Source organism: Drosophila sechellia, chromosome X (assembly GCF_004382195.2).
Source record: "Drosophila sechellia strain sech25 chromosome X, ASM438219v1, whole genome shotgun sequence".
Classification (NCBI taxonomy): domain Eukaryota; kingdom Metazoa; phylum Arthropoda; class Insecta; order Diptera; family Drosophilidae; genus Drosophila; species Drosophila sechellia.
In genome coordinates, this window is record NC_045954.1 from 12450622 (window position 1) to 12464154 (window position 13533).

The window sequence follows — 13533 nt, forward strand, 5'->3', positions numbered from 1 at the left end:
TTAGCGTTTGTTGTTTACTTCATATATATTTACTATAAAGATTTTGTTTCGTTTTTAGTTTCATTATGTATTAAAAATATTAATTTTTTTGTTTTCACGTTTTTCAATTGGTTGCCCCACGTTTGTTTCGCGTTTGCGTGTAAAAAAAAATAAGTTTAAAAAAACGAATTAAACAGTAAAGTAGTTAAACACTAAAACTGTTTCGTATGACATAAGTGTTATATAAAAAAATATGCGTATGTATATCCCATATATATTTCTATGTATTGGGCTTACTTTTAATTTACTTACATTAAAACTTTCATTAGCGTAGCAATTAAACGTACATAATTCAATAGCGCTTGCCTAAGATGGGAATAAAACACAATCATGCTCCACAAATTAGGCCTTGCATATAAAAATAGCAAAAAAAAAAAAACGAATAGTAGTAGTAAATGTATTGATAATATTGATTAAATGATGCTCATTAAAATTATGCGCAGTTTTTATGAAATTTACAATAAGTCGTTTAAATAATGATTAAAGTGTTTTATAGGTAATATATTTATATATTTACTTGATTCTCGTTTACTTGATTTCTTTTGCTTAGGTTTTTTGTTTTCTTTTGTTTTTTTTTTTCTAAGAACAGCCCAACAGTGTGTTTTATTATTTTGTTTACTCCTTATGCTCATAGTGTATTGTATATATATATATGTGTGTGGTGTGATCTTTAGTTTTATATATATATATATGCATCTAAATTGTTCTCACTACCATTCTCATAACGTTCTGACTCGGGGTGCTGAGGCTGGAGCTGTGTGAGGAGCAGAGGGAATCATCGACCGAAAGACAAAGGTCAAAGGTCAAAGGACAAAGGACATATGACAAGAACAAGAACATGACAAAAAAGAACATGGACATGGACACACGCGTCTACACAAATAGGGACAAATAGTACAATTAGGCGACATAAAGAATACGGATTTCGTTTTGCTCAAAATTAAGCATTTTTATATACAATTACAAATGATTTGCGTTAAATTACTAAGAAAATGTTTTAAATCACGCTTTAAAAAGTCTTTTTTCGGACGTGCCAAATTTACAATCCATTTAATTAAAGTTTTAGTTTTAAGCTAGTCTGCATTCTCCTGCATCCACAATTGTTTATTTGCACTTTTTTAAATTGTCTAAATAATTTTCATTGGACAAAAAACTATACCTAGATGTTGTCAAGCCTGCCTGCCGTCTGCTCTCCACTTGACTCCTCTCCGCATCTCTTCTGATCTCTCAATTGCCTGCCTATTATATGCCAGCTCTTAATTTAATTCTTCTCTTTTTTAAAGCCTTTTTCTTATTTGTTATTTTTTTTTTTACACATGTCGTTTGCCTAGCTCACGCATCTTGTTCAACAACTCATGGTGTTTCATTTTGCATACGCTTATTGGTAATCTGCATATGCTGTTGTTGCTGCTGCTGCTGTTGTTGTTGCTAATGTTGCAGATGCTGCTGTCAGTAGTAGCCCGGATTGCCGCCGGCCGAGCTGCCTCCGTTGCCTCCCGGATAATGCTCGCTGGCATAGTAGAGACTTCTCTGCTGTTGGTGTTGCTGCTGGTGGAGTTGCTGCTGCTGTTGCTGCTGCTGCTGGTGGAGCTGCTGCTGCTGGGACTGCAATGGAGGTGGCAGCACCGTGGTCTGGTAGAGCTGCTGCTGGCGATGTGGCGACTGCTGCTGCTGGACAAGATGCGGATGCGGTGGCTGCTGTTGTTGTTGTTGCTGATGCTGGGAGTGTCGCCGGTAGCCAGGATAGCCGTATACCACGCTCGTGCTGCTGCCGGGCGGTAGTGCTGCTGCTACTGCTATTGTCGCTGGCCGCAGGTGCGACGCCGACGCCGATGACGACGCCGGCAGTCACAACTAATCTTCGTCGCTGAGGGCGTCGTACTTGGACAACAGCAGCGGCTTGGACTCACTGGCCGCCGCTGCAACTGCAGCGGCCACCGCAGCAGACGCTTGCGATGAGCTGGAATTGTGAGAGCCACCGCCGCCGCCACCGCTTCCTGGTCCGCCGCCGCCCGGGCCACCGCCTCCGACTGAGACACCACCTGGTCCGCCTGCAATTCCCCCAGAGCCGCCGCCCACCACCAAGGACACCCCGCCACCGACTGCACCCAGTTCACTCAAGGCATGTGCTGCCTTGGCCTTGGCAAAGGCACCAGGTGGTGCCACCGCCTGGTGGGCTAGCTGCAACGGTTGGTGGGGCGGCAATCCTCCGGCGGCACCGGGCACGTTCAGGGCGCTGTAGGGGAAGGCGTAGGTGCTGGGGGCGTAGGCCGCCGCCGGTGGGTGATACGGCAAATGGTGGCTATTGGCGCCCGAAACGGAGACCGAAACTGAACCACTGCCAGCTGAGCGCCGCCCACTGGCATCTACCACCTCGTATTGGTTGGGCGTCTTACGTGACACACTGATCTCTGGTGGCGGTGGTTCCTTACTCCTGTGCTGCAACTCCATAGCAGCGGCATGTGCGACATGGGCCGCGTGCGCCACATGTGCAGCATGGACGGCGGCGTGCGAATGGGCCACCATATCGGCGGTTACTTCATCCTCTGTTCGCACCTCCACAGTCCGGTTCTTTCCATAACCAATGTCGTCGCGCATCACCTCAGCGATGCGGGTCTTCACATAGTTGTCAATGGTGGTGGCACCGCCTCCGGATCCAGGACCTCCGCCGCCAGGTGCTCCACCACCACCGCTAGGCGTTCCTCTCTGCTCGGGCAGCACGACACGGCTGGGTAGGAAGAACTGACCTGCTTCTCCACCCGCTCCCGTCGTTCCCATCACATGATGTAGCATTATATCATGATTGAATTTTCGCGGACTGACCGCCTGGGGCATTCGAATTATGTTGCGTCCATCCTCGCCAGGTGTGCTGGCTCTGCCGGCGCCACCACCACCGCTACCCGGGCCACCCGATCCTCCGCCCTGACCAGCTCCACCTGGAGCCGAGCCCGAGCCAGTGCCCGGCATCTGCGGATGATGTTGCTGGGCATGGTGTTGCTGCTGCTGCTGGGCGTGATGTTGCTGCTGGTGTTGCTGCTGCTGCTGGGAATGGTGCTTCGCTTCCTCGGCCTTCTGTTGCATGCGACGGTTCTGCTTCCAGCGATCCGGCGGCAGGATGGACTGCGTCTCCTGCAGATAGGCCATAAAAGGTGGCGTGGGCCGCAGATGTGAATTGGTGCCGTAGTCATTGGTAATTATCGAATCGGTTAGTTCCCCGAAGGTAATGCTCTTTGTATGAATCTGCTGGGGACTGGGCGCTGATCCGCCAGCCTGCGAGGTCGGTGTCCTTAGCTGACCGTGCACGGATCTGGACTGCGACGATTGCGACGGAGGCGGAGCTTGCTGCTGCTGCTGCTGGGCAACTGCTGCGGCTGCCGCTGAGATGCGCTCCTGATCTAAATCAATGTTAATCACACTGGGCGATCCCGACGAGCTGGGCTTGCCATTGTTCTCCGCCGTAAGCATTGATCCCGCTCCGCCCTCGAGCGGCTGGCGCAGATCGCGCAGGTACATCGGATGGAGCACATTGGCTGGCGAGGATCGAGTGCCGGTGCCGCCTCCCGATCCGGATCCACGTGGTGGCAACGGGGCATGGACGAACGATGGGCGCGGAAACTCGCGACTCGGGCCTGCGGTGGCATCATTGGAACGATTGATCTCATGCTTGATGATGGCGTCGATCAGACTCTGGGCGCTCAGTTGCCCGGGCGTATCCTCTGGAGCTGGACCGCCATGTGCCTGACGATAGTACCTGTAGGTTGATTAGTTTGATTAGCGATTTTGCTTATCATATTGGCTACCGGTTATCGGGCTACTTGTATTTGAGATTAATACTTACGATTCCCGTTCGCGATCTGGGATTGAACGTGGTGGACCAGTTTCCGGAACCGAAGTCCGCAGAAACTGGCCAGGTGAGGGTCCTCCGCCGCCGGCGCCACCTGATGCAGTGACCACATTGCCGGCGAACATGCGCTCCATGCGTCGACTATCGCGCTCCCGTTCTTCGGCCACCACACGCCGCTCCCGATCCTGTTCACGTCGCTCGCGTTCACGTTCACGCTCGCGTTCTCGTTCGCGCTCTCGTTCCCGCTGCTCACGCTCCCTTTCCCGCTCACGATCCCGTTCACGCATCCGTTCCTGCATCTCCCTGTCCCGCTCCAGGGCATGGTTGTGCTGCTGCTGGGCCTGGTGCTGCTGGTGGCGCAGCACACGTTTCGCCTGATCCATCTGCCGCTGCATATCGACCTGGGCCGCCACATTGAGGCTACGGTAATGCTGTTGCTGCGCAATCTGCTGCTGCACCAGGGTATGGTGGTGCAGGGTCAGATCGCGATACCGCTGATCGTGGTGTGCGGTCGGCGGCGGTGGCTGGGCCACGCCGACCACAGCGTGGGGCGGCAGAGGCGATGGACCAAGTGGTGGACCAGATCCCGGCACTTGTCCCGGCGCCGGTGCGGCACCCGGCGACTTGTCATCCTTTTGCGACGGCACCGGTAACTGCGGCTGCTGCACGGCCACGTCCACAAACGAGGCCAATGCATCGTGACCACCTATGATATTGGCTGTATTAGTTTATGTTCACGATGGCCGACTGGAAGATTTGAAAAAACTTACTTGGAGCATATTGATACGGCGGCATGTGCATCCTGCTCGGTGGCGGAGCAGCCGGTGATGGTGGCTTGGAGCCCGTGTTGTGCCTCTGGATGACGCCTTGGCGCTGTGGCGGCGGCGTGCGATGCGGACTCGGAGTGCTGGATTATAGAAGATAGGAAATGTGTCAATAAAAACATACAGGGGATGCAAATTCCATTCCCACTTACCTATTGGCATGATCGGCTGGCGATGCACGACTGGAGTACTCCGGTCGGCCTCGTGGTGCCGATTCCTTGTCGCCGCCGTAGGCGAAGCCACTAGCGCTGCCCACACTGTTTCGTGGCGAGGGCGACTCCTTGTCGGAACCACCACCGCCTCCACCGCCACTGGCACTGCTGCCGCGCGACATGTTGCGCTGTTGCTGCTGCTGGCCCTGCATCTGCTGTGAGGTTATGTAGTCGTGCATCACGATTTGGCGCGTGCTCAGCACCTGCGGCTGCTCCACCACGCCGCCGAACGGCGACCGGGCATAGGGGGAGCTCACACCCACACCATAGCCCTGCGGCGGTGGCGCCTGTGGAGACGATTGCTGCGGCGGCGGCGGCAATTGCTGATTGCCACCCGGTTGTTGGGCGGGACTGTGGCGCTGGGAGCTCTTGTAGTAGCTCTCGTATGGCCGCTTGCTCTCCAAATGATGCGGCGGCATGTGCAGCGGTGTGCCCTGCGTTATCGAGCCATGCTTGCCGCTGCCACTTGCTCCTCCGGGTCCACCCGAACCCACTCCCTCTGGTGTCGTTTGCCTGACCAGGCCATCGAACTTGGGACTCAGCAGGGAGGAGGGTGCTGCTGCTGCCGTCGCTGGTGCATGCACGATAATCTGTTGCTGGGCACTGTTGGCCGGTGTTCCATGGGTGATCGAGCCGCTCTTCACCAGCAATTGTTGTTGAGCTGCAGCCGCTTGTTGTTGCTGTTGCTGCTGCTGCTGCTGCGATGGCGAGTGTCCGTGACTGGGATGCAAGTGGTGGGCCTGCTGGGGACTCAGCTTGGGTGGCGCCTTGGCCACACCCCTGCCGGATGGCGGCTGTGCCGGGGGCGGTTGTCCAGCTCTCGGCGGCAGCTGGCCTTGCCCGGAAATGGAAATGGGTACGGGCACTGGGATTGGTTGAAGATACAGTGCGCTGCCAGGCACACCGGGCAGCACACCGGGCACCACGCCACCGCCGCCGATGGCCTTGACCACTCCGTGCGGCGGTGTGGGATACAGATACGAACTTGGTGCAGCCAGCGAAGGAACGGTTACGGTGTCACCGCGATACATGCCACCAGAGCGTACAATGTGCTTCATCGATATGGTCGGCGGTGGTGGGCCATGATGTCGGTCCGAGGAGGACGGTCCACCCGATCCAGAGCTAGACGAGCTAGATCCTCCGGCTCCCGTGTGCGGCGAGTGACCATCGCGCGGCGGCTTCTTGATGCTCAAGTCCAACGTTTGCGGCTCCGGTTCCGGCACTTGCAGCTGCGGATGCTGACCATGCGACGAATGCTGCGGATGGGCCGGATGCTGTGTATGCGACGGATGGGCAGGATGTACCGAGTGCTGCGACGGTAGTGGAATACCCCGTTGCGGATGCGCTACTGGCACATTGTAGATTATGGTCTCCGGCGGCGTGGCCGTCGAGTGACTGGACGTACCGCCGCTCTTCGATGATCCGCTAGAGCTCTTGACAACCGGCGTTATGGTGGCCTTGTCCACACCGATTCCTCCGGCGGAACTTGCATGGGCCATAAGGCCCGGATGACCAAGTTGCCCCACCACGCCCATGTGCGAATTGACCACTGACAAGGTGGCTAGGCTATCGCTGGTTCCGTTGTTGCTGCCTGCACATCCTGTGCTGGTGGGTGTCAGCGGATGAGCCGGTGGCGGCGGTGCCACTGCAGCTGGTCGGGATGTTAGCTTCTGTACGGAGGTGCCATGCGGCAAACTACCGGCAGCCGAGGTGGGCGGTGCTCCGCCAGTCTGCTGCTGCTGCTGCTTCAGAATACCCGAATCCTGGCGGTATTCCCTTACAATGGTCAGCTCCTTGCGTTCCAGATTGTTGGCAGATTGCTGTTGCTGCTGCTGCTGTTGCTGCTGCTGTTGCTGCTGCTGTTGCTGCTGCTGCTGCTGGGATGGGGACTGGCTTTGACCTTGGGTCTGACCCTGACCCTGGCCCTGTCCTTGCCCCTGACCCTGCTGCTGACCCTGTCCGCCCTTGGGTTGCGGACCCTTGTGCTTCAGCGAACGCTCAATCACCGAGAATACGCAATCCTGGACATTGTTGACCGCCTCGCGTCGCATACTAATCGGTCCGTTGACCTGTGGGCCTGGAGCACCACCGGGTTGGACACCACCACCCGGCACCATATTGGCCACCGGCGGCTGCAGGCCCGCCACATTATTGGCGTGACCTCCATGTCCATGTCCATGTCCGTGGAATAGGACCTTGGGACTCTGACGATTGGCCGGCGAGTTCTCGTTCTCCTCATCCGCCGTTTCCGTGGCCGAGGAATCGTACTCCTCGCTGGTTTTCTGCTTCTTCGGTGCCTGGCCAGCGGCGGGTGGCAGTAGGCGATCATTGTCGCCCGCTGGCTGGCCCCCGCCCGATCCCGCCTTGCTGCTCATTCGGGTCGGTGTGATGATCAGTGGTGTTCCCTGATCTCCACCTCGTGCAGATGATCCCTTTTGCTGTGGAGCTGGCGGTGGCTGTGGCTGCGATAGCTGCTGTTGCTGCTGCTGCTGCTGTTGCTGTTTGACCATCGTGAGGGACTTGTGCCGCTGCAGATTCTCCGGACTCTCAACGGAAGCGGTATCGGATCCGCCCGGCTCCCGTTCATCACACGACGAGGTACTGACATCCGTCTCATCGCCGCCACTGCCGCTGCCCGCACCGCCACTGGAGCCATCGGTGAGATTCAGCTGCGGATCCAGCTTGCGGCGGATGCGCATTAGGCAGGCCGAGCAGCAGCGCGTGGCGTGCGGCGGTATCTGGAACTCGGCCATCACGGGATCACGCACCTCGGGCGCCAGTTCGAAGAGACGGGAGGGAATGTTCCGCAGGCGCTGGGCCCGATCCTTGGGATTCGGGCACGTGGGCAGCGGACAGTTGGGATAGCGGCTGCGCACCGACTTGCCTTGGCAGCTATTGCAGACACGCGCTCCCGCCGGGATCGTCTCGTCCGGAATGCCGTACTGCTGGCCACGCCCCTTCTTCAGTGGGCGGGTGCGCGGACACGCCTCCGCCTTGCACACAAAACAGCTGGCCAGTTTGTCTGTAAGAAGAATTGAGATACTAAGTTTAGTGTATGGGCTTTCAATTATCTCTATAAGAAACTTATATATTTAAGTGCTAAAAAATTTCAATAAATTCGTTTGATTCCAAAACCTTATTGATTCAAAAAATTATCTTTTTTATCCCCTAATGATTAGAGAATTAGAGATTATTCCTAATACCATTATTATTCGCTCAGAAAGCGTTGCGAAATATTTGTAGAGTGTAGGCAAAAGTTATGCAAACACATTAAAAAATGCGATTTAATTAAAGCTACTGGTCAGGCAAAGAAGGGGAAATCCGGGAGGAGAGGAGAAGGGGGAGGGGGAGCGCTTTCATTAAGCCACTTAACAAATAATGAGCAGCAGCCAATTGAATATTTTAAAACGCCTTCCATCCACCCCACAGTTTTTCTCGATGGGAGAAACGGCAGGAGGGATACAAGGATGCGGCCCAGGACGATTGCTGATGGATAGATGGATGGATGGATGGTTGGATGGTTGGATGGTTGGATGGTTGGATGGTTGGATGGTTGGATGGTTGGTTGGATGGCAATAATTGGAAGTGACTAGAGTGAAATGGATCTATCTGGATCTAGAAAATATCGGTAAGATATATGTAACTAAATGCTGAAAATATTTTTGAAATTATACAAATAATAAATTTCCTTAAAAATGATTATCAATCCCTTTCAATCATCATTCAAGGCTATGGGTTTGATTGCAACTTTCGCATAAAATGGATTATCGCAGAAAACATCCCCCTAACCGATGGGAAAAGCCAGAGGAGCACCCACCACCACCCACTGAAAATGCTGATGCGGTGGCAAAATTTTGTGTTTGTCTTAGTTTTTTGTTTTGCCACTTTAATAATTTTCAAATTTTAATGATGTGCAAATAGAGCGCGCGGTGGCAAACACAATTGCGGCATTTAACCAAAATCAATGTAATTAAAATAAAGCGAATGAGATGAGCTGATGAAATGCGGGCTGTGGGTGGTGATGTAAAGAATAATTGCAAGTAAAATCAATCAGCGTTTTAAATGTCAGATAGACTGGCTGCTGACCAAACAGAGCGGGAGAGAGAGGGAGAGGGAGAGAGGGAGAGAGTAGAGTCCTTTTCGTCCTTGTGGCAGCAGCAGTCTACTTTCTACCCAACCAAACCCCCTGCACTTTCTACAGCCTGCGTATTTCGCGAGTCTCGGCGGAATATGAAAATACATCAAAGTAGCCTTCGCTCGCTTTACCCCACATTTTGCACCACCTGCCAGCCACCCAACCACCCAACCACCCACGCCACCCACGCCACCCACTTCGCCCAACTTTTTACGCTGTCCGAGCAAAGGAAGGAAAAAACTGATGAGTAAAATGCTTTTTGAGCGTTAAAATTTTAATAAGCCACTCATTTTAATTTTGATTGTTAAGCGGGGAGCGGGCTGCGTGGCGCGGGGTGCGGGGAGGGAGTGCAGAACAGGTGGATCAGTTAACTGGGGTGCCAGCCATTTTAACCTCACTCGAAATCACTCGAAAATAAATTGAAGCGCCCAAATGTAGGCAACACTTTTTCAACCTCGCTGAAAAAGCTCAATCACATTGCAATTATAGATTGCAAATTAAATAAAAATCACAAAATAAACATTTAATATTAATAACAGTAACAACAAACCAGAAAGAGATCAACAAATAGCGGCCAGCCAAAAAAAAAAAACAAAAAAAAAAACAGTGTTGTAAATCAAAATGAAAACAAATTCCGGTTTGAATTGGGTGAAAAAATAAATGGCTGACCCAAAAGATACTCTAAAGCATTTCTAACTACTTCGTTTATTTTATCACTTTTCAAACTACAAGATTTTTTTTGTTTAATGCAGCACTGATAGATATGTTAAAGAAAAACATATATTTTGTAAGTACAATATATGCCATCGGAATAAAAATAATATTCAAAATGAAAACGAACTGAAGTTGTGCACATGCCACAACTGCAATAAAACAACGGCAATGTCAAGTAAATTAATTAATAAAAAGGCAATTGGTCGACATTGGGGGTTCATAGCCTCCTGAAACAAAAAAAAAAAAATGGGGGAGGTTGGTGGGCGTGGCAGGAAAGTCGAGTGCAGTAGCAAACCTGGCTTTTCATTATTTAATTGTGAATTAAAAATACTCTGTAAATATTTAATACACTTCGGCAAATGGCAGCTAACACAAAAAAAAGAATGAATGTCCAATAAAAAGTTTGATATTTATCATTGTTAAAGGATAATTTCGTTAATCATTGTAAGTAGTAATAAAAAGAAAAAACTGATTAATTTCAACATAACTATCATAAGCCGCTCGACCTTTCATTAGGCATATTTTTCAAGTGCCCTCGTTTGGATTACAATTAATACTATTCAATTATAATCGGACCACAAATAATGGAGTAATTAACTGCGTCTCAATTTGATGGAAGCCCAATGTCGACCGATCACAAATGTCAGGCACCATTGATGTCCTGTTCGCCATAACATATGCCAGTTCAACAAAATGAAGTCGGCCGTAAATAATGCACATTAATGGAAACTTGTGTTAATTAAATGTGACCCACAGCACAGTTGCACGTGTATTCACACTAACACAAATATACATAACACACATACACATATACAACGTGGTATATTTATTGTAGCATACTTATGTGGGCGACAAGCCGACTGAGCGAAATTCCCCACTGCACTTGCCTTTAAAGTAATTCAATCAAATAATAACAACAAACAAGAAAAGCAAAGATGAAAAATCGAAAACTGTGATATGAATTTCCGTTCAGCTATGTTTTTTATATATATATATATATGTATATTCTTATATCTTTTCTTTTTTGTATTATTTTTTGTTTGCTGACCAGCAGCGTTCGTTGTCGTCGGCGGCGCGGCTCTCTTTGCATTTCGATCAATTTTATTAATAATTCAATCAGTCAAAAAATTATTTGAACCGCCCCAAAGGAAAACAAAAAAGTTTCAACGCCAGGAAGTGGAAGGGAGGAGAGGGGGAGAGAATAGTGGGTGGAGAGAGCGGAGAAAGGCGGAAAGCGGAAGTTGGCATTGGGCTTGAGGTTTGCGCTTTCCCTGGTTTCTTTCGTACACAGAGAAAATAGCACGCCTGCATTTCAATTCTCCTCAAAAAGAATTTCAATTTTATAGCTTTTGAGAAAGATACATATAGTATATTTTTTAATTTTTCTCTGAATTTTTCAAACTTAGACACATTTTCTTCGTGTGTATCGCAGCGCTTCTTTCGGTGACTTTTCTACTTTGATTTGTGTGCAGTCGCGACTTTGGAGACAGAGAAGGCAGAAGAATGAGCAGACAGAGAGGGAGATAGCGAAGCAGATGAAACGTGGAACATTGCGAGTTATTTGCACAGCAAAGAAATATAAAAAAATATCAGTACCATTGCGAAGTAAGGAGTGATTGGGAGGGATGGTAAAATACGAAAACCAAAAGTAAATCACAACGACAAACAAAACAAAACGAGAGACGCAACGCACACCCCTCCGTCTCACTCTTTCCTCACTCGCCCTGTCCCGCTCGCACTGCTCTCCAAAATGAAATAATTCCATTAGTACAATTTCTTTTGCAAGTACAAAGAGTAAATATTGAGGAGGTCTATGAAAAAGTGGGCGGGGGATGGGCGCTGGGCGGGGCGCTTAAATGCGTGTGTGTAGGCCTAATGTCTCTACTTGTGTGTGTGTGTGTGTGTGATGCTGACCTAGTGAGGTCCATCCCAATTAGCATTATGTATCTTCTTTACTGAGCTTGTTACCTCGCTGCTCTAAAGACTAAAGCACCTCCATTATTACAAACTTTTTGTATTTTCTCGCTTTTATTCATCGCAACCAACTTTTTCCCACCAACTCATTTACACTTATCAACTGCATTAATTGTACAATTAAATTTCGACCATTTTGGCAATAGTTTTGGCCAGCCAACAAATATGAGCAAACAGAAATTAACCCGAAACTCAACCATTATATTATAGTGCCATCTCATTTCCTCGCCATCGCACTGTCTCTTTTGCACCCGTTGCAAGTCCCAACGGACTGAGAACTCTGCTGCAACAGCACAACATTTCTGCACAAGTTTCCAAAAATGTATTTAACTTTCAATTAGACAATTGAAAACAACAATTGATGAGAACGAAGAGTTGGTGGGGGGAAAGGTGAACGGGCAAAACGATAAAACAGGGCCTAAAAATTTCCAACTGTCAAATCAAATTCAAGTCATACTTCAAGATATTCAAGATACTCTCTTTATTTTGAAAAATATTTTTGAAATTTTGATATGTGTTTAGTTTTTAAAAAATCTTTATTCAAATATCCAAACAAATACATTTTGAAAACATGCACTTGTTGTATTTAAATACACATCCGTTTTTTGTTGAAAACCGGAAACGCAAATCCAATCAAATCTGGCATAACAACAACAACAATCAATCAATTTGCAGATAACGACAGCAGTAACCACAGTGAAGACCAACAACAATGGAAATGCCAAAAGTGGCCAATTAAAAAATATATACGCGATTCGGAGCGCAAGAGCAAGCAAAACGTTGGCAGGACGAGCGAAGGACGAAGGACACCGCCGCTAATTAGTACCATGGGGAATTTGTTGTTGGCAGAGCGCAAGAAGCACGAGGCACGAAGAAGATGAAGCAGCGGCAGCCGCACAACTTGCGTAAGCAGAAGAAGTCGAGTCGAGTCGAGTTGCCAACTTGTGCAAACATCAAAGAGCAGCGCGTTCAGTGGGTGAAAGTGGGCGGAAAGGGGGCGTTTTGGCATGCACATATGCAAAGAGAATGGCAATTTAGGGGAAGTGAAACAGAGCAGGGAAAACGCACAGTACAGCGCGATATAACCTCATAGATGCGACTTCATTGGTATATTGACTTTTTTTTTTTAATATTTTCATAAGCCTCGGTTAGGATGAAAAGCGACAAAGTTCCCATTGATAGCTGGCGCTAGTTAATAAATTTGGCTGTCACTTTTAGAGGATATCCGGTATTTTTGGTATATTTGGTATTTTTTGTAGTTTTTTCCAGACTTGGTCTAATGCAACCAACAAGCTGCATCTATTTGTATTCTTTTCAATGTACAACATCTGATATATATTTCATTGCAGCTGATAGTGAGCTCCGTATAATTGTAAATACAGTTAATATGAACGTCGCTCGGCGGCAGGAGCTGCAAACGCTTTGCTTGGCACTTTTAATTTACGAAATGGTGTTGATTTAACGGCAAAGGCGGCGCTGGCTCAAGAGAAGCGAAGCATAGCGGGAAACAAGGAGCGATGCGAGGGCGGAAAAGCGGAAAGGGAGGGGCGGGCAAGGTGGGGAAAAGCGGCAACAGCAACAGCATCAGTGGCAGCCCATCACAAAAGAAAATTGAAATAAAAACAAAAAAAAAAAAAAAAGAAAAGCATATTTTATTCCGGGCAATTGTGGCCGTCATTTCACTGGAGTCCTAAAAGCGCACATGTGTGTGTGCGTGTGAATACACTGGAAAGTATTCGATGGATTAAGTCTTCCGAAACTGTAAATAATATAATTCAAAAACAAAATCAT

General features: G+C 49.0%; 1 protein-coding gene across 3 annotated transcripts in view; it reads right to left on the bottom strand.

The window, feature by feature from the left end:
* Positions 1-956: 956 nt before the first annotated feature.
* LOC6618589 overlaps positions 957-13533 on the bottom strand; it is a 55314-nt gene continuing 42737 nt past the window's right edge. For all 3 annotated transcript variants that reach the window (XM_032725565.1, XM_032725563.1, XM_032725566.1), the window contains exons 7-10: positions 4860-7941; positions 4654-4790; positions 3878-4589; positions 957-3790 (exon numbers count right to left, since the gene is read on the bottom strand). In XM_032725565.1, coding sequence (XP_032581456.1) covers positions 1894-3790; positions 3878-4589; positions 4654-4790; positions 4860-7941 — 5828 coding nt within the window. In that variant the 3' untranslated portion in view covers positions 957-1893. The remainder of the gene's footprint in view (positions 3791-3877; positions 4590-4653; positions 4791-4859; positions 7942-13533) is intronic.